At 48.4% G+C, this 21,409-nt stretch overlaps 1 protein-coding gene across 1 annotated transcript in view; it reads left to right on the forward strand.

Annotated features, from left to right (window-relative positions):
• Positions 1-2,703: 2,703 nt before the first annotated feature.
• WHRN (whirlin) overlaps positions 2,704-21,409 on the forward strand; it is a 96,449-nt gene continuing 77,743 nt past the window's right edge. The window contains 1 exon segment of the mRNA XM_027616764.2: positions 2,704-3,925. Coding sequence (XP_027472565.2) covers positions 3,308-3,925 — 618 coding nt within the window. The 5' untranslated portion in view covers positions 2,704-3,307.

Raw genomic sequence — 21,409 nt, forward strand, 5'->3', positions numbered from 1 at the left:
CAAACACATCTTCCGACATGAAATAGGATTCTTGAGGTTTGAGCACAGTTACACACTGCCTCTCATCAGAGGGTACACAGTGCAAACTGATACTAAGGCAGTTATGCAAGATGGATGGAAGAAGCCCCAACGAGTTCTTTTTCCATGCTCTTCTTGTACTTGTCTGCCCCGCCACCTTGAAACCGGCCTCTGTGAAATTAAACAATAGCATGGCATCCCGGATGGTCTCTGATGTTTGCAGAAGAAAGTGCTTCTTTCTATACTAAGACGTGTGTGTGATGTAGTTTCTACTGCTTGAAGCAAAATACCTTTTCGCAAGCATCCTTGCACAGAGATAAAGTGTTGGGAATGGGGAATCTTAGCTCCTAGGTGCATTTATCAAGCCAATCACAGTAATTATAATTAGAACCACAAACTAAGTGAAAGCCGAGCATGAAATACATTTGCAGAAAACCTGGACTGCATATAATTAAGCCCTGCTTAGTGTCATTTTGAGATATGCCATTAATGTATTTGGGGGGGAGATTGATTTTTTTTTATCTAAATACCTTTGGCTTGTTGCATCAAAGGCTTCAGTGGTAGTTAAAAGGGGAAGAATGATACACATCATTAACTGCTAAACTTAGGGCCGTGAGAGATATGTCCAAAGGTTAGCTTAACAGGTTATTTAAAACACTCTGTCAAATACCCATTCATTGGGTATTAATTTAACCTAGATCTGTCTTAGGGAAGTGAATAAGACACCTGAAGACTGGGGGTGAGGGGGAATTTAGCTTTGATTCCCAGCCTCAGCTTTGGGCATGCACTAACCTAACGGTGCTGAAAATCCTTCTGTGATTACCCAATGTCCAGAAAAGAAAGCCCACTCTCCTTAGGGAGACCTTGTTCAGGTGTCACCTCTTTGATAAAGTCCTTCAAATATTCCCCTCCTCTAAACCTGGGCTCTCTCAGCCATCACAACACTTACCATACTGGTTTTTAACTTTATTTATTCATGTGGTCTTTCTCCCCCACGAAACAGTGACTTCCTTGAGGCGAGCGATTTCATTGTTTTTTAAAATTTTATTTATTTACTTGTCAGAGAGACAGAGAGAGAGAGAGCACAAGCCGGGGGAATGGCAGGCAGAGGGAAAAGCAGGTTCCCCACCAAGCAAAGAGCCCGACATGGGACTTGATCCCAGGATCATGACCTGAGCCAAAAGCAGATGCTTACATGACTGAGCCACCCAGGTGTCCCGCGATTTCATTTTTTAACCACTGTCTCCAGCACCCAGTACATGACCCAATACAGAAGAGGTGCTTGGAAAACACTGAATAAAGAGTGACCAAATAAGTAAGTGAATAAATAAATGGATGCTCCATCTTTCTGGGGCTAGCTCAAACTACTCTGTTAGGTGATATTCAATCTCTCCCCCAGACAGAAGTTTTCATTGGCAATTCCATGCTGTTTTTAGGGAAAATAAAGCTTTCTATAGGAGAACAATTTAGGAGAGTCAATTGATTGGAAGGTGTGTGTGTGTGTGTGTGTGTGTGTGTGTGCATGCGCGCACGCCACTGGGATCCTTAGAAAGCCACCTTTGAATTTAGATCACATTTGGGGGAGTGGGGTGGGAGAGGAGGGCTCTAGGTCACACCTTGGTATATCTTCCCATTTCGTCTTGGGATGGGAAGGCGCAGAAGGCTTTTCTTCCCAATCCCTTTTATAAATTTTTAAAATTTTTATTGAGATAATTGTAGATTCACATGAAGTTGTAAGAAATAATACAGAGACATCCCATGTTTTCCCCTGTGTTGACAAGATCACAACCAGTATATATTAACATTGATATACAATCCACCCACCTTGTTCAGATTTCACCAGTTTTACACTCACCCATTTGTGTATGTGTGTATGCGGGTTGTATACACTTTTATTGCTGAAAGAGGCTTTCCCGCCTACCGGGCACTGGTCCAGTAGGCAGGCACCAGTATACGCTTGTATATACTCTTGGACACGGTACGTGCCCAACGATCGTCCACATAAACACTTGAACTCGTATGTCAGGGCGTGCAAGAGGGGAGCGCAACGTTTTAAAGTAGAAAACCGAGTCTGGAGCGTTTAGCATTTTAGAGGCAAAAAGTTGGCTATTTTCCCTCACAATTGTGAATTAGCTAGCCGGCTAATTGCTCCAAAGCGGTCCTGAGGCTTAGGCTTCGATCCCAAAAGAGCATAGGTTTGGGGCCCACCTTAACTCAACTCGCAGCTGGAGAAGTGGGGGGCGGGGCTCGCAGTGCCCCCGGAGCTCCTCCCACCCCAACCCCCACTTTCACCCCTTTCTTCCCCTGGGCTGGACTGTTTCACCCCGTCTCCAGGCAACCGCCAGGCGCGAGGCGGGACGTCATTTCCTGAAGAGCCCGTGGGGGGAGGGGGCGAGAGAGGGGGAGGGGCAGGGGGCGGGGCCGAGTCTGGGCAGGCGACGGCGAAGGCGTCGGAACTCGCTGGAAGATCGGCCCCGGGTAGCTCAACAGTTCGCAAAGTCCCTGCTCGCGGCGGCGCGGCTCCGTCTGCGCCCGAGAGGCTCAGGAGCGCGAGGGGCCCCGGGCTGCTGCATCCCTGGACATGCCCCGCAGCCCCTCGCGGACGCCCGCGCGGCTCCACCGGCTGCGGTTCGGGGGGCTCTGGGACTAGAGCGCCCCCGACCCCAACTTATGACTTTGGGGTCCCCCAGCCCGAGAGGAACGGGCGGCCCGGCTGGGGGAGCCCCGGGCATGGTGTGACGGGTCGGTCAGCTTTGCTGCGTCCCCCACTCCGGGAACCCGCCGTCTCTGTGCCCTCCGGAATGTAGCTGCTCTCTCCGCGTCCCCCCCTCTCCCCTCCGGACTCCAGCCGCAGTCTCCGCGACCTCCGGGCTCCAGCCGCCAACTCCTTGTCCCCCAGGACCCTGTCGCCGTCTCCGCTTTGCCCGGACTTCGGCCGCCGTCTCCGTGTCCTCCCGACTCCAGCCGCCGTCTCTGCGCCCCTCGGACTCCAGGATCGCGACCTCTCCGTCTTCCCGCGCCCGGGACTCCGGCGGCGGTCTCCACGATCCACCCCCCTCCCCCGGGATTCTGCCACTGTTTCCTCGCCCCCCCCCCAACCCAGACTCCGACCGCGGTCTCCGCGCCTCCCCGGATCCAGCCCCTCTCTCCACGCCCACCCGCTCTCCCTGAGGCCAGACTCGGGCCGCGGTCTCCGCGCGCCGCCCCCCCACCCCGGACTCCGGCTGTCGCGCCAGTGTCGGCGAGCTCAGCAGCTGCCCCTCCGCGCGCCCCGGGCCTCGGCGGGGAGATGAACGCGCAGCTGGACGGCCTGTCGGTGAGCTCGTCCTCCACCGGCTCGCTGGGCTCGGCGGCCGGGGCGGGCGGCGGCGGGGGCGCGGGGCTGCGGCTGCTGTCTGCCAACGTGCGCCAGCTGCACCAGGCGCTGACGGCGCTGCTGAGCGAGGCGGAGCGGGAGCAGTTCACTCACTGTCTGAACGCCTACCACGCGCGCCGCAACGTCTTCGACCTGGTGCGCACCCTGCGCGTGCTGCTGGACAGCCCGGTCAAGCGGCGCCTGCTGCCCATGCTGCGCCTGGTCATCCCGCGCTCCGACCAGTTGCTCTTCGACCAGTACACGGCCGAGGGCCTCTACCTGCCCGCCACCACCCCCTACCGGCAGCCCTCCTGGGGCGGCCCCGACGGCGCGGGGCCCGGGGAGGTGCGCCTGGTGAGCCTACGTCGCGCCAAGGCCCACGAGGGCTTGGGCTTCAGCATCCGCGGGGGCTCGGAGCATGGCGTGGGCATCTATGTGTCGCTGGTGGAGCCAGGCTCTTTGGCCGAGAAGGAAGGGCTGCGAGTCGGGGACCAGATTCTGCGTGTCAACGACAAATCCCTGGCCCGGGTGACCCACGCTGAGGCTGTCAAGGTAAGGCTGTGGTTTGGGGACAGGACAGAGTGACAGGAACTCTGCCGGTGTGTGTCCTTAAGGCAAATTTACCTAATCTTTCTGGGCTCCATTTTTCTTTAAAAATGTTTCTTTAAAACAGGAACATCTAGTTTTGTTTTCAGCAAATAAATACCAGGCACTGCGGATAAGGTGGTGGGCAGAACAGACTTGGACCCTGCATAAAGGCTAGCAGCGTGTGGGAGACAGACATCAAATACACCGGCAATGTATGATTACAAAGTGTGAAAAGGCATAGGGATTCTTATGAGCATTAAAAAAAGAAAAGGAAAGGTCCCCTCTTGGCATATGGTTAGTAATCAGTGGGTGGTCTCGCTTCTGCTGTTGCTATTCTCATTGTTCAGTCGGGTTTCGCCCCTGAAAGAAAGTTTTGTTAGCACCATCGTGGGCCACAGAGGCTATTCTGGTGATCCACAAAGCTCTAACCTGACTCTGCTGTTTGTGTACCAGGCTGTGTATCCTGGGACCAGACACTCTTCCTCTCCAAACCTCTGGATCTCCACTAGGAAAATGAGGCAACTGGACCTGCTAAGTGTCCCTAACCTTGTTGGAAAGGAGGCCCCTGCCTGAACGTCAGAAATAAATCCTCCACCCCTTTGAGAGTGGCTGCACTTTTTGCCTCTGTTAATTGAGAAAAATAACCTCATGACAACAGTCTCCCAGGGATTTAATCAAGCTGTTTAAAGCAGTTTCGTGGTTGCTAATCTCACACCTAGGGCTGTTGAAAACTAGTTGGAGTTTGAGATGGATAGTGTTTGGTATGCATGTGGATTCGAGAATCCCTTGAAGGTGTTTACACACACACACACACACACACACACACACACACACACACACACCACCTTTGCCCACCTTTGAACAGGAAGTGGAGAAGTTTGAGGAAAAAACAGTGACCTACTCAGTTTGTGGGGGCGTGGGGAATGCTTCCTAGGGGTTTAGGGTGCCCTGTGACCCAGCTTCTCACCACCACACCTTTTGTCCCTGCCTTGGGTCCTCCCCAGCGCAGGTGATTGGGACACCGGTTAAGGGCCTGCTGGGCTGCTTCCTGTGTCCTCTTCAGTGACCCATGGTCAGGTGTGTATTGAGCCCATTTCCTGACTGTTCACTTAGGGCACAACCATCTCCTCCCTGACTCTCGCTTTCCTTGTCTGGTTGCCAACTCTTCTGCCCCCTGCCCCTTGAGGATTTCAGACACTTCTCTGCTGTTTCTAGGAAAAGCCCGATGGTTTATATTGTTCGGAGTGGGGGAGGAGTAGCAGACGACGGTTCTTCTGGATTTCCATGCACCTGCCCTCCTCTCTGTCTCCTCCTCCCACATCCGTCTTTACCCCTTCTCTGACATTCCATATGTTTATAAAGAAATAGCCCATTAGCCTTTGGCCCTAAAAGGTCTGGAGTTCCCAGATGATAAATTTATACTCAAAAGAGACTTGATCCAAATGGTCAATTATAATTGTGGATTCAATTTTAGTGGCAATCTTAAAAGACTTGTGTAACTCTGTCATCACAAGGTGACAGACTTTGGAAAGGCCTCCGGTAACCTGGACATTAAAAGCACAGGCCCTCCTGTCGGTCTGCATCCCAGTGTCAGGCATGTGCAGAGGCTGGAGCTGCCTGGCTCTGAGCTTCAGCTCGGCCCTCCTGTATTTCATGGGAGTCGCTCTCCATGTCGTGTCTGAACCCCTCCTGACTTCCACCTCAGTCCCGTTACTCTGTGACTTGGGGCGGGCCTTAGCTCGTCTAGTAAAACCTGAACTCTCCGTGGTGTGGTTTTTGAGCACCCAAAGGAGCAGAACTGCCTTCGGATGTGTGTTTGGGGCCCTGTGAGCTGAGCAGCCCCCCGGGTCCCTGGCTGTCACTTTCCCTATGGAGGGGTCAGCTAAGGCTAAATGAGCTCCTGCCTCGGGGTGCCCCTCTTCCCGCCAACGCCAGACACAACCTGCCCGGAACACACCCCTTTGGAAGCTTCAGAAGCAACAGGCAAAATGAATACAGCTTTGTGTCACCTTAACTCCAGGGGGAAAGGGGACCAGACTTTCCGAGTGGGTGCAATTTAAAACGGAGGAGGCGGAACCTTGCTCTGTGGTTGCAGGATGGGCAGGCGGTTTCAGGACACTTTAGAAGAACCCCTGGGGGCTATTGACACATCTTCACAAAATTAAGGGCATTAAGTCCCTGAACCGAGAGCCAAAAGAGGCCCCAGCTTCTCCACTAGTTACAAACTGCCCTAAACCAGGGTTTTCTCCACTTTCAGCCCCTCTTTATGAGCTTCAGTGCCAGAGGGCATCGTGTCAGGGATTTTTATGGTGTAGGTACATTCCTTTTAACTGAACTTCAGGCTTTAGTCAAATATCACCAGTTTTTCTGCTTTTTCTGTACCATATACCACACTGCATTTAGTACAAGACCTGTTTTCTTTCTCCTTCAATGTTATTTTATTTGTTCATTTATTCGTTTGTTTGTTATTTCCTCCCCCAGCTTTCTGGAAGTAGAACTGGCAAATGAAAATTGCATATAATTAAGGTGTACAATGTGATGATTTGTGATCCCCATACATGGTAAGAGGGTTACCACAATCAAGCTAATCATCCATCACCTCACAGAGTTATTTTATTTTTGTGGTAAGAACATTTAGGATGTACTCTTTTAGCAAATTTCAAGCATACAATATAGAATTATCAATTACTCATTTTATCACTGAAAGTCTGTACCCTTTGACCAATATTTTCCTGTTTCCTTCCCCCCCACCCCTCCAGCCTCTGGCAACCACTGTTCAGCTCTTTGCTTCTGTGAATTAGACTATTTTAGATTCCACATATAAGTGAGATCATCCAACATTTGTTTTTATGGGTCTGGCTTATTTCACTTAGTATAATGTCCTCCAGGTTGATCCATGTTGTCACAAAGGGCAGAATTGCCTTCTTTTTTTTGTGGCCGAATAATATTCCTCTGTGTGTGTGTGTGTGTGTGTGTGTGTATGTTTATTTTTTTCTGTTCATCTGTCAATATACACTTAGGTTATTTCTGTGTTTTGGCTCTTGAGATGTGTTTTCAATCTTAAAACCTTTATTTTTCTCCTGCAGGTAGAAAGAGGGGGAAAAGATCCTCTGAGCATCCTGAAGGAGAGATATTGTGTGTGTGTGTTCTGTGTGTGTATAAGAAAAAGAAAATTAAATTTTAGGAATCAAGTTACTTAAGAGTTCATGAATCAGAGAGGGTCATCTCCTCCCAGGGAACAGAGGAGATTGAACATACAAAGTTTTTTCCACTTCTCTCTCTCTCACAAATCAAGTATCCATTGTTGCTCAGCGTTTCAGCAAGGATTCTGTTCCTCTCTCCAGGGGGCTCCCATTCCTCTCTTGAAGCCTATTTGCTAAATCATCAGTGACAGGTCCAGATAAGGCAAGCCATTTACTATTTGCAATTATGTTGAAATGTTTGATTTTTGAAAAATCTATCTTGAATGAACAGGAGCCAAACTAATAATAATAAAAAAGTAGACCTTTCAGAGGTTTTCAGCCAAAAAGCGTTGGTAAATTAGCCAAGGAGCCCACAGACCAGGGATGCTGCCCTGGTCTCTGCCACATGCTTGCTGTGTGACCATGGGCCAGTCAGTGACCCTCTCTGTGTCCTAGGGTGGATGGGCCAGTGGCTGCCCAGGGTCCCTTCCGGGCTCAGACAATCTGCGATTTGCTCAGTATGTGCTACACAGAAGGCGTTTACAATGTCTAATCCGGTGTTTTCTTGTTCTTTTGGAATTGATTTCATTTAAGGCAGAGTTAAGAAAGTTGGCTAAGGATTGGGAGACGAGAATCTTGGCACTGTTGTGTAGCCTCCTACTAATTCAGGAAATTGTCGGGTTACACACTGTACTGATGAGAACTTGACTGCTCTCCCTCGACCCAAGAACACCAACCCCGGTGTTGTTCCAGAGTAAATGAGAAGATGACCATAGGATTGTGGCGTGCACAGCACTGCCCTGGGAGCTCTCGAAAAACATTCACTTACTGGCTTGTCCTCCGAGTCCCTAATTCTGCGGGTAGCAGGATGCGGGGAAGCCGCGTGCTGCCTGGATGTGTGTGTGGATGTTTGTGTTTCATCTCAATAAAAATGAAATGGCTTCATTACCATCTCAGCATTCCCCCTCCCCCGGGCTATCTCCAAGGGGCATATTAGAATTTGAAACGTTCCAGAAGTTACAAACAGCGGCCGGGGCCCTTTCATTTAATTAGAGTCATCACACCCTCCCTTTCTCTCGTAATAACCCGCAAAGAATCTGTCCGTATTAACATAAGTCATTGTGTTTAGTCCAGCACATTCTAAACGACACATTTGTCATTTTCCTATTGTACATGGTTAGCTGAAGCCATTATAAATTATTACCACTTCCACCTTTGTATCTGAAGTGCAGCTTCTCCCACTGGTGTGATTACCGTTTTCCATTTTGGAAACCGTGGGTAACGTGTTCGTGGAGACGCACACACTTTCTTCTGGCCCCGTCCTCTTTCTTGGGTCCTGTGGGTCTTGCCAGCAACGACATGTTGAAAGCTCACTATTAATAAACTCTTTTTTTTTTAATTTTTAAAAGGTTTTATTTATTTACTCGAGAGAGAGAATGAGATAGAGAGAGAGCATGGGGGGGGAGGGTCCGAGGGAGAAGCAGACTCCCTGCTGAGCAGGGAGTTCGATGTGGGACTCGATCCCGGGACTCCAGGATCATGACCTGAGCCCAGGGCAGTCGCTTAACCAACTGAGCCACTCAGGCGCCCAGTAAACTCTATTGAATCGATGTTTGCTTGCTGGATCCAGAGTCTGATGCAGTGCATTGGGAGGGTCCATTTCTTTAATTTAGTCTTATTTATTTATGTGGCCCAAGCTGATACTCAAGGTTTTAGACAATTACAGTGCCCGGGGTAGGACAAAAATCTTCTTGCAACTGGTTATTTCCTCTGCAAATGAAGGAAGCATTTGGTAGGCTGGAAGAGAATGCCCTTATTTTGGGGGGAGGGGATTGATATTATTATTAGAAGATTCCTACCTCTTGGCTTTCAGCTGGACACGAAAGAGATAGAGAATTACCCAGGCGCTAGCTTGGTTTTCTGTCACCTTCCTCTTGCCACAAATCTGGCGTTGTTTATTACCTGCCGTAGATTCATCATCTGGATGGGGCTGCAAAGATAAGTATGATCCTTTAACCCCCGACTAATTGGATTTTGTGTGTGTTGTTGCTTTCCACCTCTGCCACACAGCACACAGCCTGTACGCACCTGTCAAGTGCTCGCCGCCCCTCACACGCCTGTCTGCTCATGCGCCTAGCACATGTGCATCTCCTCCGAGTCATAATCCACCCCCCACCCCCCTCCCCCTCTGCCCTGCAGAAGTCTTTGCACTGAAGCAGGCATCCGTGGGGGATTAGGCTCCAACTGGCTTTCCAGCAAGGTTCTTTTATGACCTGGAAGAGCAGCGTTTGGTCTCCGCTGCTCAGGGACCCCAAAGTAGTGCCCAGCAAGGACCAGAGAATTTGATTAGAAGGAATGACATTTAAGGGCTGGAGGTGGTTGGAGGTTGAAATACAAATCTTTCAAAACCTATTCTTTTTCTTCCTTTTTTTTTTTTAAACCCCCAAGCAAGAATCTGATGTTAACAGGGAGCTCACACAGGCTTCTAGTTGTGCCCCAGGGTGGGGGGCTGCTTTTTAAAGATTCCTGTGCTGCAAACATTTCATTTGACTTTTACAGCATGGCAGGTGGCAAAGGGTGCCAAGAACAGGAATCAGACCATTTGTTTCCTGTGCACTCCTGGAGTCCACTGCAGGAGGCAGCACCATGGGGCCGGTGCCCTTGTGTTTGAACTTTGCTTTACTGGAACGCTACCGGGAAAAGGGGAGGCTGGTGTCAGCGAGTGAGCACCTCCTCTGTGCCAGGTGCTTTCTCCTTCCCAGGGGAGGCAGGGAGGCCAGGCAGGTCAGGCTCCAGGAGAAGAAATTGACCAGTCCAGGGTCACCATGGGGATTAGAAACGAAGTGGCCCTTCTGCCCTACCTTCCTGCCTGGAAGCCAAGCCCTAGTCGTTATGCAGCCAGCCTCCTGGAAGACACGGTCAGGCCCCCTGCTGGAAGGCAAGCAGCCCTCATACTTTGTGCCTGACATTCGGGAGCCTTTGAGGAAGCATCCACAGACTTCATTTTATTAAGTGGGGATTCTGATGCCCATGCATCAAGGGCAGGTGGCCTGTCTGAGCCCCACCTGTCCCCGTGGGAGCCCTTTATCCATGCAAGCTCTGAGCAGCACTTAGCGCCCCCAGGCCTGTGGCTGGTCCTTGGAATTCAGAGATGGATGGTCAATGGCCCCTGCCCTTGGGGAGCCATGGGGCTGGGGGAACATGGACCCACCCAGGGCCACGGGTCACCAACGGTTTTAAGCACTGTAACATCCACGTGCCTCCACATCCCTGCCACCCTCTCTCCAAAGCAGGCCCCCACGCCATCCCCTCACCCTGCTGGAATTTCCTTCAGCACACTGGTCACTATGAGAGGGACATTTCACTGTGTTTGCCATGTGCCTGCCCCACTACAAATAAGCTCCACAAAAACCAAGATTTGGTCTCTGTCGCTCCCTCACCTACCCCAGTGCCTGGAACACAGTAGGTACTTTAGTAAATGAATATTTGCTGAATGAAGAGAATGATCTCGCATCCAATGCAATGCTGGTGAGTTCAGGATTCCTTGGTTCCTGACTGGGATACCCGAAGAAAATCTGTGTGTTGCAAGGCAGTGGGTGCTTGGAGAAAAACGTCGAGGAATGCCCTAGGCTCTAATGTATGCTTTACCAAGAAGCTGACGGTGTGGCTGTGAGCAGATCACATGACATCTCTGGATGCCTCAGTCTTTGGAGCTGTGAAATGGGCGTGGCCATATCCTGCTTGCCTTTCCAGGATGGGTATGGAATCGTATGACTTAATAGGTACAAAGACATTTGGTAAATAGGAAACCCTATACTACTACTTCAGTAAAAGACCTTTAAAAAAAAAAAGTGGTCTGTGCCTGGGTGGGCAGGAGCTTTTCCCACCCTCTGCAGCCCAGACCACCCTACGAGACCTCTTTGGTTAGTTCATTTGTTGCTTTGCTCTTAATTTTAAAACCGCATCCCCAGAAGTGGGTTATTTCTGCAGCCTGTGTCTGTGATTCCAAAATAGAATCATTTGTGCATTCTGAAGCAATCAATGAACCAATTTTGGGTGAGATATATCTTCTGGCTTTTTGTTAAAAAAAACAAAAAAACAAAAAACCCAGCACTGTTCAGGTTTTAAGAAGCCCCAGCATTTCAGGTAGAGGCCAGGTTCCTGCTAATCACACATATGTTTAAAAGCCGCTTTATTCTCTATCGAGAATGCACAAGTGAATTTATTTTTTTCACCTTTTCCGGTCCCAACCCCTTTACCTTCTTCCCCTTTGAGAATTTGTGTTCCTTCTGCTAAATTGGTTGTGGTTTTGCTTCAGCTGGCAGCCAGTTTCATAGTTATTTTTCCTCTCTACCTGAATTTTCGTAATATCAGCATCCTCTCAACTTTGAATGCAAAGCAAATATTTCAGCCCCCCATAAACAAGTCCCAAGATGTCTTCTTCACCAGATTCTAAAGCTGCAAGTTACAGGGAAGAACATGGCAAAGTGACATCTAAAAGGGTATTTCTAAATACTCTAGAAGTAGTGATTCAGAAATGTAGCTTGCCCAAGAATTAACAAGCTCCCTAGGCAAGTCTTCATCATACTGAGGTTTAGGAAGCACCACCTTCCTTTGGGATCTGCCCCCATCCCCAACATTTATCCATAGAAAGACTTGACCAGAGAGGTAGACCCACCCTGTCCCCATCCTGAGTTGTTTTGGGGCAGGACTCCAGAGGTGCAAGGTCAGCTGATAGGTTGGACAATCCCGGGAAGAGAGGCTAGAGATGGCTTTTGGACATGGACCTGGGTTCATCTGACTGTTACTTGGCCGTGACCTTGAGCGGCTCCCTTGGCCTCTCTGTGACGCAGAACCCCCTCACCCTTGAACTTGGCCCCTAGCCCTCACAAACAGTTTATTGTTGCTGTCGCACATCACAAGTTTGAGAAATATGGCCACGGAGGTTTTACTGCAGTATTGTAATGAAAAATGTTATCGACTGCATCCTCTTGGCTTTGAAAGTCTTCTGTTATGCCTGCTTAGTCTAAAAAAAAGAAAAAAAGGTGCCTTTGGAAGAAAAGACTGGGGCTCAGGGCCCTCTTGATGCATGGTAGCTGCTTGAATTGCAGAGTCATTTACTAAATGTGGTCAATATTCCCACATAGAGTTTCCTTAAAAATGTAACTGCTCCTGTTTGGGTTTTGGCATCTGCATTTTCTTTCGTTTTACAGCAGTAATAAAGCCCAGGGATTGGATGGAATTGCATGTCCCGACCTCCCTTAAAAATGTGGGGCAGGTGCATGTCTCAGAGGCCAGTGTGTGAGAGTGTGGTTCCCAGATCAGCTGCATCTCCGGCCTTGTTCCCCAGCATCCTTCCCTGCTGGGCTCCCCGGGAGCCTTGATGAGAAGGGAGAGAAGGTAGCTGTTTTTCCAGAACCCATTAAAGCAATTAATGCAGGTTGAAAGTGGTGATTAGACAATATGGCATCTGTACTTAAAAAACAAAACAAAACAACAAACCCTGGAATGTATTTGAACCACATCTGAAATGGTGTGTGAGCCTTCATTAAGAGGTTTCTGATTAAGAAAGGAGAAGAAGAGTGGTCCAGCTTTCAGAAATTACCCTCCCATACAGGTGGGGAAGGGGGGGAGTCTCGGGGAAGTCCTCCTGCTGTTTCCATCCTGTGGGCCGTGGAGGATGTGGTGTCCTGCAGTGTGTCTGAGCCCAGCGGGACCTTGATCCTTGCTCCATCTCTCCTGCCACCTCCTCTTTCTCCTCAGGGGGCCCCAAGCCTATCCCAGGTTCTCCCAAACTCTCTTAAACCCTCTCCTCCCTCCACGAGTTCTTCCGGTCCTGAGGGTTTAAGTCAAGATGTGCAGTTTGTCCCCAAATCCCTTCCTCTCTGCCGTGCTGTCTCTGAACAGGACCTGGGCCTCCTTTTGGTATCTTTATTTTTTAAATTTATATTTTCAGCTCTTCCCCAGTATTAGGAAAAGCATTTATTTGCCTTGGAAGTCAAGGCTCCTGTCTTACCTTCTGAAGGCAACTCATCCTCTTGCCCACAAATCGTGGACATTTCTCAAGTTAGTAACCTTGACCTGCTCTCCTCTCTACAGTCTCCCTGTTGGGGATTGCACGAGCCCTGGCAAGCTTAGACCCTCCAGGCCTGATCCCTCCCCAGCACATCCCAGACCATACTGCCATTGGAGGCCGAATTCCCTGCCATTGGAGGCCCAAGTACAGCAGCCCCCTGGCTGGCTGTCTGTCTCCCGTCTTGCTCATCCAGTCCATTCAGCGTCCTGGAGGCAGGGCACGCTTTCGAAATTTGTCTCTCATCAAGCGGTGCCCTGCCTAGCGCCTTGTACTGGCTTTCAGGGCAGAAGCCGAGCACCTGAACCTGATGTTCAGGCTGCCCATGATCTGATCCCCTTCTGTCTGCAGACAGTCCTTTTCTCTGACTGTTCCCTGAGTGCCATCGGGCAGCACGCCCTCCTCTGAAAGGCGGCTCTATGTCCCTGCACCTGTCCACACGCACGGCCCCTGTGAGGCCAGCCCCAGTGGATCGCCCCGCCCACCTGCAGCTACCCCATCTGCAGGAACCCCTCCCCTGCGGCTCCATCAGCCTAGTGACCCTGCTTCACTTGTTGCCACACAGATTATACATCCTCCAGGGTTTCCTTGAATTGCTCTGTGGCCAGTAATAACTTATGTATTGAGGGCTTACAGTAATCCGGACGGCGTTCTCAGGACTTTCTATGTATGAACTCACTTGAACCTCACACTGGCCCAGTAGGTTCAAAGGAGGTACTGCTTTTATTGCTTCGTTGGGCAAAAAAATTGCAAAGAGTTCGTCACTTGCCTGTTGTCACAAAGACGGATAGGAAGGCAGAGCCAGGAATTAAAACCAGGTTTTGTTGACTTGAGGGGTTGTATCCGTTACTCCAAAGACAGGGAGAGGCAGCCTCCCGTGATGCTTCAGCCTGGGCTCTGGAGCCAGGGGCTCTGGGTTCAAAGCCTGGCTCTGCCACTGTGCACCCGTGGGGCCTTGAACAAATTCCTTGACCGCTCTGATTCTCAGATGCCTCTTCGATAACGTCGTAATGCGAATAAGAGCCAAACGGCAGGCAAGTTTCTTAACTTCCCTTTTCAAGTTCCTTGTCTCTAAAATGGGGATACTAATGGCCATACAGGTAACCTGTGAAAGCACTGGGGGCATCTGTCGATTTGAACATTTCATGATTACCTGCTATGTTCACCCCATTGTGCTGGGGTCTTTTCCCTACCAGATAACACTCTTCCTGGTATAAAATACATAGCACCCAAGATGCTTATGAACTTGTAATACTGAGCCCACGAATAACTATGGCCCCCAGGGACGGGCGTCTCTGTGCCACCTGGAGTTCTGCGAGGGCTTGGCGCAAATGTCCACACCAACCCTTGGGCGCAGCCCCCAGGGAGAGGAGGCCGAGCCCTGGGAAGGGAGGGGACCAGCCACCAGTACGCAGGTAGGAGGTGGCAGGGCTGGGATTTGAACTCCTGATCTTCTTGCCTCCCAAGTGTGTGCTCATTGCCACCTTCTGGCGGGCATCCAGCCTAGCACGGCGCTGGCCGGAGCACCGTTTCAGTAAATGTACATTTCCTCTCTGATGTTTTTTTCCTTATTGAACCGGTGTTGCAGCCTTTTGATCAGAACACCCAGGAGTGAGCAGACAGCCCAGGCCACGGCCGCCCGGCCCTGTGCACTTTGGGCCTTTTTATCCCCCCCTTTTCCCCCTTTTCTCTCTCCTGCCATGCCCCGACCTTTGTCAGGATTTTATTTTGTGCCTTGTCTGTGGAAATTCCCTAAACAGATTAACCGTGACCTCAACTCCAGCCCCATTAGGATAAACTGGTAACTTCGGTTTGATTGGCGGAGGCTGCAAATCTGTGCTGCCTGCTTCGCGGGCACAGCGCGAACAGGGGTCCCCGGGCCTCTTGTAAAAGGCCGGTGGTCGCCAACACCGTCACAGACTGGACAAAGGAAGGGCCATTTTGTTTGGTTCATAGGAGACATGAGGAGCAGAGGAGTCCGCCTGCGCATTTAAAATAGAATATGTGTTGTGCGCGTGTGCGTTAATGACCCGAGAGAGATGGGTTCAATTTAGAGAGCTCGGAAACCCCAGGAAAACACAAAGGAAAAAGACCCTCCCCCGTCATTGATAATCTGCTCCGCCCAGAAATAATCACTATTGACAATTTGATTGTCGTCTTTCCAGTCCCCCGCATGCCTACGTGTGTAAATTCCTATTGGGAATTTTCTACAAAACTGCCTTTCTGAACAGAGTTTTTGAGCCTGTCTCACCAAACAGTGGAACATGACTCTTTTTCGACCCCAATAAATGTTTCTAGAACATGGTTTTTAATGATTGCGTCATAGCAAAGAGGTGCGTGATTTATTGGACTAATTTCTTCTTGTTGGACAGGTTGTTTTTTAAACGTTATCCACATTGCCGCTTTAGACAATGTGTCCTGGCACGTTAATCTGGAAGCATGTCTCTAAAAATTCCTTGGGCTGTCTTTCTAGAAGTGGCATTGGCTCTGGGCATAGGCAGAATTTTAAGACTTGGGTAACTGTTGCCAGATTGTTCTTGGGGAAGCAGAGTTTGTTATTTTATAGCCCCCTCTACCAGTGTTAGCTGTGTGTGTGATGCTTCGTTTTCCCCCAGCCTTGCCAACACCGGATATTATATTTCTTTTCCATTTTTGCTGATCTGATAGACAAAAAAGTATCCTATTTTAATTTGCATAATTTAAATAGTGAAGTTGAACTCCTTTGCATGTCTATTATTTGTATAGCTGTATGTACATACTGAATATATGTATTATATACGTACGTTATTATATATATATGGGATATATATACATTTATTTATTTTTGGTGTGTAACTTACTGATGTCCTACGCCCCATTTAACCACAAGAGTGTTACATTTCCAGCTCCTCAGATCTATTAGCCTTTTTCTTTAAGAGATGGTTGTTAGGAGTAGCTGTTAGGTGGTTGATTCATCCACCTGGAATTCAGATCCTTCAGTTCGAGGGTGAGTTAAATTGGAGGCCTATCCCTTGTTAACGGAATGCACAGAAAGTGATAAGGGACAGGAATGTTAAGTGTCTTCCAGGAGAATACACCCCATCCACATATCCGATCTTGGGCCAAGAAAATGTTGATATATAATCAGATTTTTCTGATAGGTGGATGTGCTATGGACATTGGTTCTAGATCACAACAATGCCATTGGAAATTCATCAAGGCTCACCTTGAGTGATTATGTTTATGACTCCTAGAATCTTGTTAGTTCTTCCCAAAAGAAAGAAAAGAATAAAGAGACCAAATTTAAAAGAACATTTGTAAAGCAATTTACTTAAATTATAAGAGACTAAAAGCCAGGCATAGTGGATAATTGAAGAATTGCATTAAAAGGGAATCAATATCTTTCTGGAATCTGCTCTGTCCTCATCTCCTGAGTTCTTTTGCAAGGGGATGGCGACTCTGTCACTGTCTTGCAAATTTCTCATGGCATTATCCCTAAGGACAACATTTTCTCTCTCTCTCTTTTGATCCTTCATGTTTTTCCTTTTCCTACAGCCTTAACTCACTGAGACGTTTAGGAGCAAAGATACCAGAGATCAGGGGCTTTAAAATGTCAGGTCCCTGTTCCAATCTCCGGGATCCTGGTGTTCCCAGTACTGGAACAAGGGCTGCCTTCTTCACCCCAAGCCTCTGGAGAAGGTCAAACTCATAAAGAAAGAACAGTGGAGGGGATGAAGAGTTGATTTCTTGAACTCTACTTTGCAAGGCTCCAATTAAAGGCAAATTGAAACAACATTAAAAAAAAACAACAACAACTCAAAAGGAGAAAAGAAGATGTTGATTACTCCACCCTCCTAACTAGCTGTCGTTTCTCTGCCCTGTCCCCTGGCCTTTATTTCTGTGCGTTCACATTCCCTGATGGTTGGATCACCTGCTTCTGTTTGTTTTTGCTTCATGTATATGTTGAGCTGCATCTCCTGGAAGGGGACTGCTCTGCAGTCCATATTGATTTCCCTGAGGATGTAGCCACTTGAAGAGGTGAGGTGGCCACAAAGAGCCAGAGCAGGTGTGGTAAGCTTTGCCCCAGATCCTGGCCCCCTGACGGGCACACAGCTGTGAGGGACACCAACATGAAGCCACCGTTCTTTGAGACACGGTGACTTTCTCGGCATACCACTACCCGCGTATGTCAACGTTCCAGTAGAATATAAACTCACACTTTTTGGACTTTTATTTAAGGGAATGTTTTTAAATGACATGATTCTTAGACCAAAGTCAGCAGCAGTAAAGTATTTCTGGGGCGTGGAAGGAGAGAGTAGGATGAGAAAGCAGAGTTATTGCCCAAGCGTCTGTGAAAAATATCTCTGCCTCCAACTCTGTGTATAAGGTGTCTGATCCTTGAGATGTACTTCAGCATTCATTCACTCACTTGGCAGTTGTTTTCCTGAGCTCTTCCTATATGATTGGTGTGATTTAACATCCTCTTTGAACTCTACATGTCCTATTTACTTACTTGTTAATGTATTTGTGATTAATATTTCTTCCTACTTCAGAAATAATTGAGTGACTTAACCTAGAAAGAACATCATGAAAAAGTCACAGAGCTCAGAAACCATATTGGAAAGTGTGTGTGTGTGTTGCCTTTAATAGGAATAATGTTTCATATTTAAGTGGAGTTGTGAGCTTCCTAGCAACCAAGGCAAAAAGGGAAATTCATGCATTGTTTAGATTCTACTAGAGAATTCATTGGTATTTCCAGAGAGGTAAAATTCTTCATTGGCAGTCAGTCTTCAAAGGAAGGCAATCAATTTCAGGAGGAAGGATATTACAATTGCATTTCTTCATTGTCTTTCATTTTATGTGGAATCACCCACGATTTCCAGTCTTTCATATTTATTGACACATCTGTGCCCAAAACAGAAGAATTCCCTGACTTCTCTATCTACTGAGAAGGATATAAATAAAATAATCACTGTATACGTATGTTGATATACGTACTTTGAGGGATAGGGAGCAGCACGTGCAAAGAACTTGGAGCGTTTGATACTGTAAGAAAGGCCAGTGGCGGGGACAGGCAATGAGGCTGGTGATGAGGCTGGCCAGGCAGCCCCTAGGGCCAGCCACACAGGCCTGAGACACACTGTGAGGAGTTCGCATTTTACATCAGAAGCAATGGGAGTGTTCTGGCAGGGAGGGGACAGGGTCCACCCGCATCTTAAAAGGATGTCCTGGCTGTGCAGCAGAGACTGATTTTAGAGGCTGGGAAGCTGTTGCAGTTAGTGGTCCCTGTAAGAGGTAATTAACACAGATAAAAATGTGATGCAGAGGGAAGGAGCTCTGAAGACAGGACTAATTAGGGCTTTACTTTCTCATGACATTAAAATACACCCCTGGGGCAGAGAACACACACCATTAATTTCTGTCCTCCCTCAAAGTGGGGCTGAATGGGGAGGGTCTTTCCAGCCCATGTGCCTGAACCTAGCACCAGCTCAGGGTTCAAGAGTTCGGGGGGCTCTCACTTGTTTATGGTCTGTAAGTCCCACATCCCCTCTTCAGACCTTCTCCTTGCCCATCTTGTGAGGCCAAGACAGAGGGTTGCCCTTGGGTATCTGAACCCCCTTTCACTACTAGTGAAAGAAGCACCAGTTTGGAAAGTCCAAGATTCAAATCCAAGCCCTGCCTCTTATCCTTTTTCTGACCTTGCTTAAGACACGCCACCACCTAGAGTTTCTTTACTCATCTGGGCAATGGGAAGAATAAAATGTGTGGTCATCCCTGTAATTTTGCTGTTACCGATAATATTAGCCACCAAGGTTGGGCACCCGCTATATGCACCATACTGAGTGCAAGATGCTTTGTGTACATTATCTCATCAGTCCTCATTTTGTCCCCACAGTAACTCTCTAAGAGTAGGCATTAGTAGCCCCATTTAACAGGTGATAAAGCTGAGGCAACTTGTCTAAAGTATCCTAGCCAGGAAGAGATAAAACTTTGTTTGGGAATGGCTTTCTAGTGAATATACCTTTCACTGAAAAACTCTTGGGGGGGTGGAATCCTCACCCTAAAATACCTTTTTATTTTGGTGCTTGGCAATTCTCTAGTTTCCAGATGCAGTTGGAAAATAGAGCCAAGGTTTGTCTATAACTAGATTTCTGGAGCCTGTGGAAGAAAGCATAAAGGAGGGTGGATCCCTGCACCAGAGTGAGCTCTGCTTTGGGAAAAGGCATTGGAAAGCCCGCACCCAGTCCCATCCACAGCGCCTTCTGTAGGCATGGATGTCATAGTGCTGCGCCCCTGCAGGTGGTTGTAGAAACTACAACAGGGAGGGACAAGGTTGCGTATGAAAAAAGATGCATTAATTTTGCACGCTGCCTTAGGAATTCCACTTATGTCTGATCTAGAGAATTAGACCCATGTGTGCTTCAAGATGCATGAAAAGGTATGTTATCGTAGCTTTGTTTGCAGTGGCAAAAACCGAGAAACCATCTGCATGTCCAACAATAGAGGAGTGGGAATTCAGTGGTGGTGCATCCCTGCCAGGGAGCGCGCCCTAGTCATGCACAAAGACATGAGCTTAATGTCATTGAACTGGTGAGAAAAGATCTTCAAAATACATATTTTTAGCTGGAAAAAACATGGTGATGAAAATGTTAAGTGTAAGTCAATTTATGTGAAGATCAGACAACAGTAGGTTGTTTTTTTTTTTTAAGATTTTATTTATTTATTTGACGGAGAGAGACACAGCGAGAGAGGGAACACAAGCAGGGGGAGTGGGAGAGGGAGAAGCAGGCTTCCCGCGGAGCAGGGAGCCCGATGCGGGGCTCGATCCCAGGACCCTGGGATCATGACCTGAGCTGAAGGCAGACGCTTAACGACTGAGCCACCCAGACACCCCGACAACAGTAGTTTTGTATATGTGCATCCACATGTTTATAAAATGCACAGAACATTCCAGAAGGACAGGCAGTAGTTATCATGGATGGTGGGTTGAGACTTCTACTCTGGGTTCCCTATCATAATCATACCTAACCCTTTTGCAGCTCTTACCTGTGTTCCAAGCATTAAACGTTTTATGCATGTAAACTAATTTAATCCTCACAACTACCCTGTGATATAATAGCGCTCCTAACCCGTCTTGTGCCTGTGAAACTGGGGCACGGACTGGTAACTTGCCCAAGGTTGCCACTGGCAGGTGGCAGAGCTGGGATGGGAATCTCGGTAGCCTGGCTCCAGAGCTGTAGCTCCCGGCCACTCTTTTGCTTCTCTCACGAAATCCCATGCATGCCTGAGGGGATGTCTCCCGTGAGTGTGGAGAAGCATGGGGCGCTGACCTAAGGCTGCCTGAGCCCTAGTCTAGGGCACTGATCTTTCTGCGGCCTCATTTGAACAGATTTCCTGGGGGCTGCCTGGCATTTAGAAAGCTCAATAAGTATCTTGTTGGAAGAGGTTATAAAGAAAACAGAACATGCACTGTGCCTCAAGGAACATATCTTGTAGTTCTAGAGACAGGAGGTATGAAGCTGATGCAGAGACTCTAGTATACATGGCAATGAAAATATAGAAGCGTGCTGGGTGCTCTTGGAGGTGGAAGGTCATTCGCAATCCAGGAAGGCTTCCTGGAGGTGGTGGGAATGGGCTGAACGTCCAAGGCAGGGCAGATGTGAGGAAGTGTGGATTAAAAGAAGGAAGGATGTTTCTGGAGATGAGGAAAGTCGTAAGAGAGAGGCTAGAGTTGCCTCTGTATTTGTGTCCATGTAGATTAGAGCTTTAGGGAATTCTGGGGCTTGGGTTTGGGAGAAGGAGCTGGTAGACTCAGGAAGGAAATTCACATTTAGTACCTACTATGTGCCAGATGCTATATATTATGTATAGGCAGTCTACGTTTTTTGTTGTTTTTTTTTTAGTTTTATTTGTTTAAGTAACCTCTACACCCAACGTGGGGCTCGAACTCACAACCCTGAGATCAAGAGTTGCACACTTCTCTGACTGAGCCAGTCGGGCACCTTTGTGTTATCTTGATAATGTTTACAACAGTTGCATCTTAAATGCAGAAGCAGGCACAGAGAGGTTAGGTAATTTGCTGTGTGACACAGCAAGTCAACAGCAGAGTCAGGATTGGTACCCAGTGAGCCCCAGTTGGGCAGGGTGGGGTCAGGAAGAGCAAGTGCGCATCCTTCTTTCCTCTCTTCCTGATCACTAACCTGAACCCTGCTC

Source organism: Zalophus californianus, chromosome 13 (genome assembly GCF_009762305.2).
Source record: "Zalophus californianus isolate mZalCal1 chromosome 13, mZalCal1.pri.v2, whole genome shotgun sequence".
NCBI classification, from domain to species: domain Eukaryota; kingdom Metazoa; phylum Chordata; class Mammalia; order Carnivora; family Otariidae; genus Zalophus; species Zalophus californianus.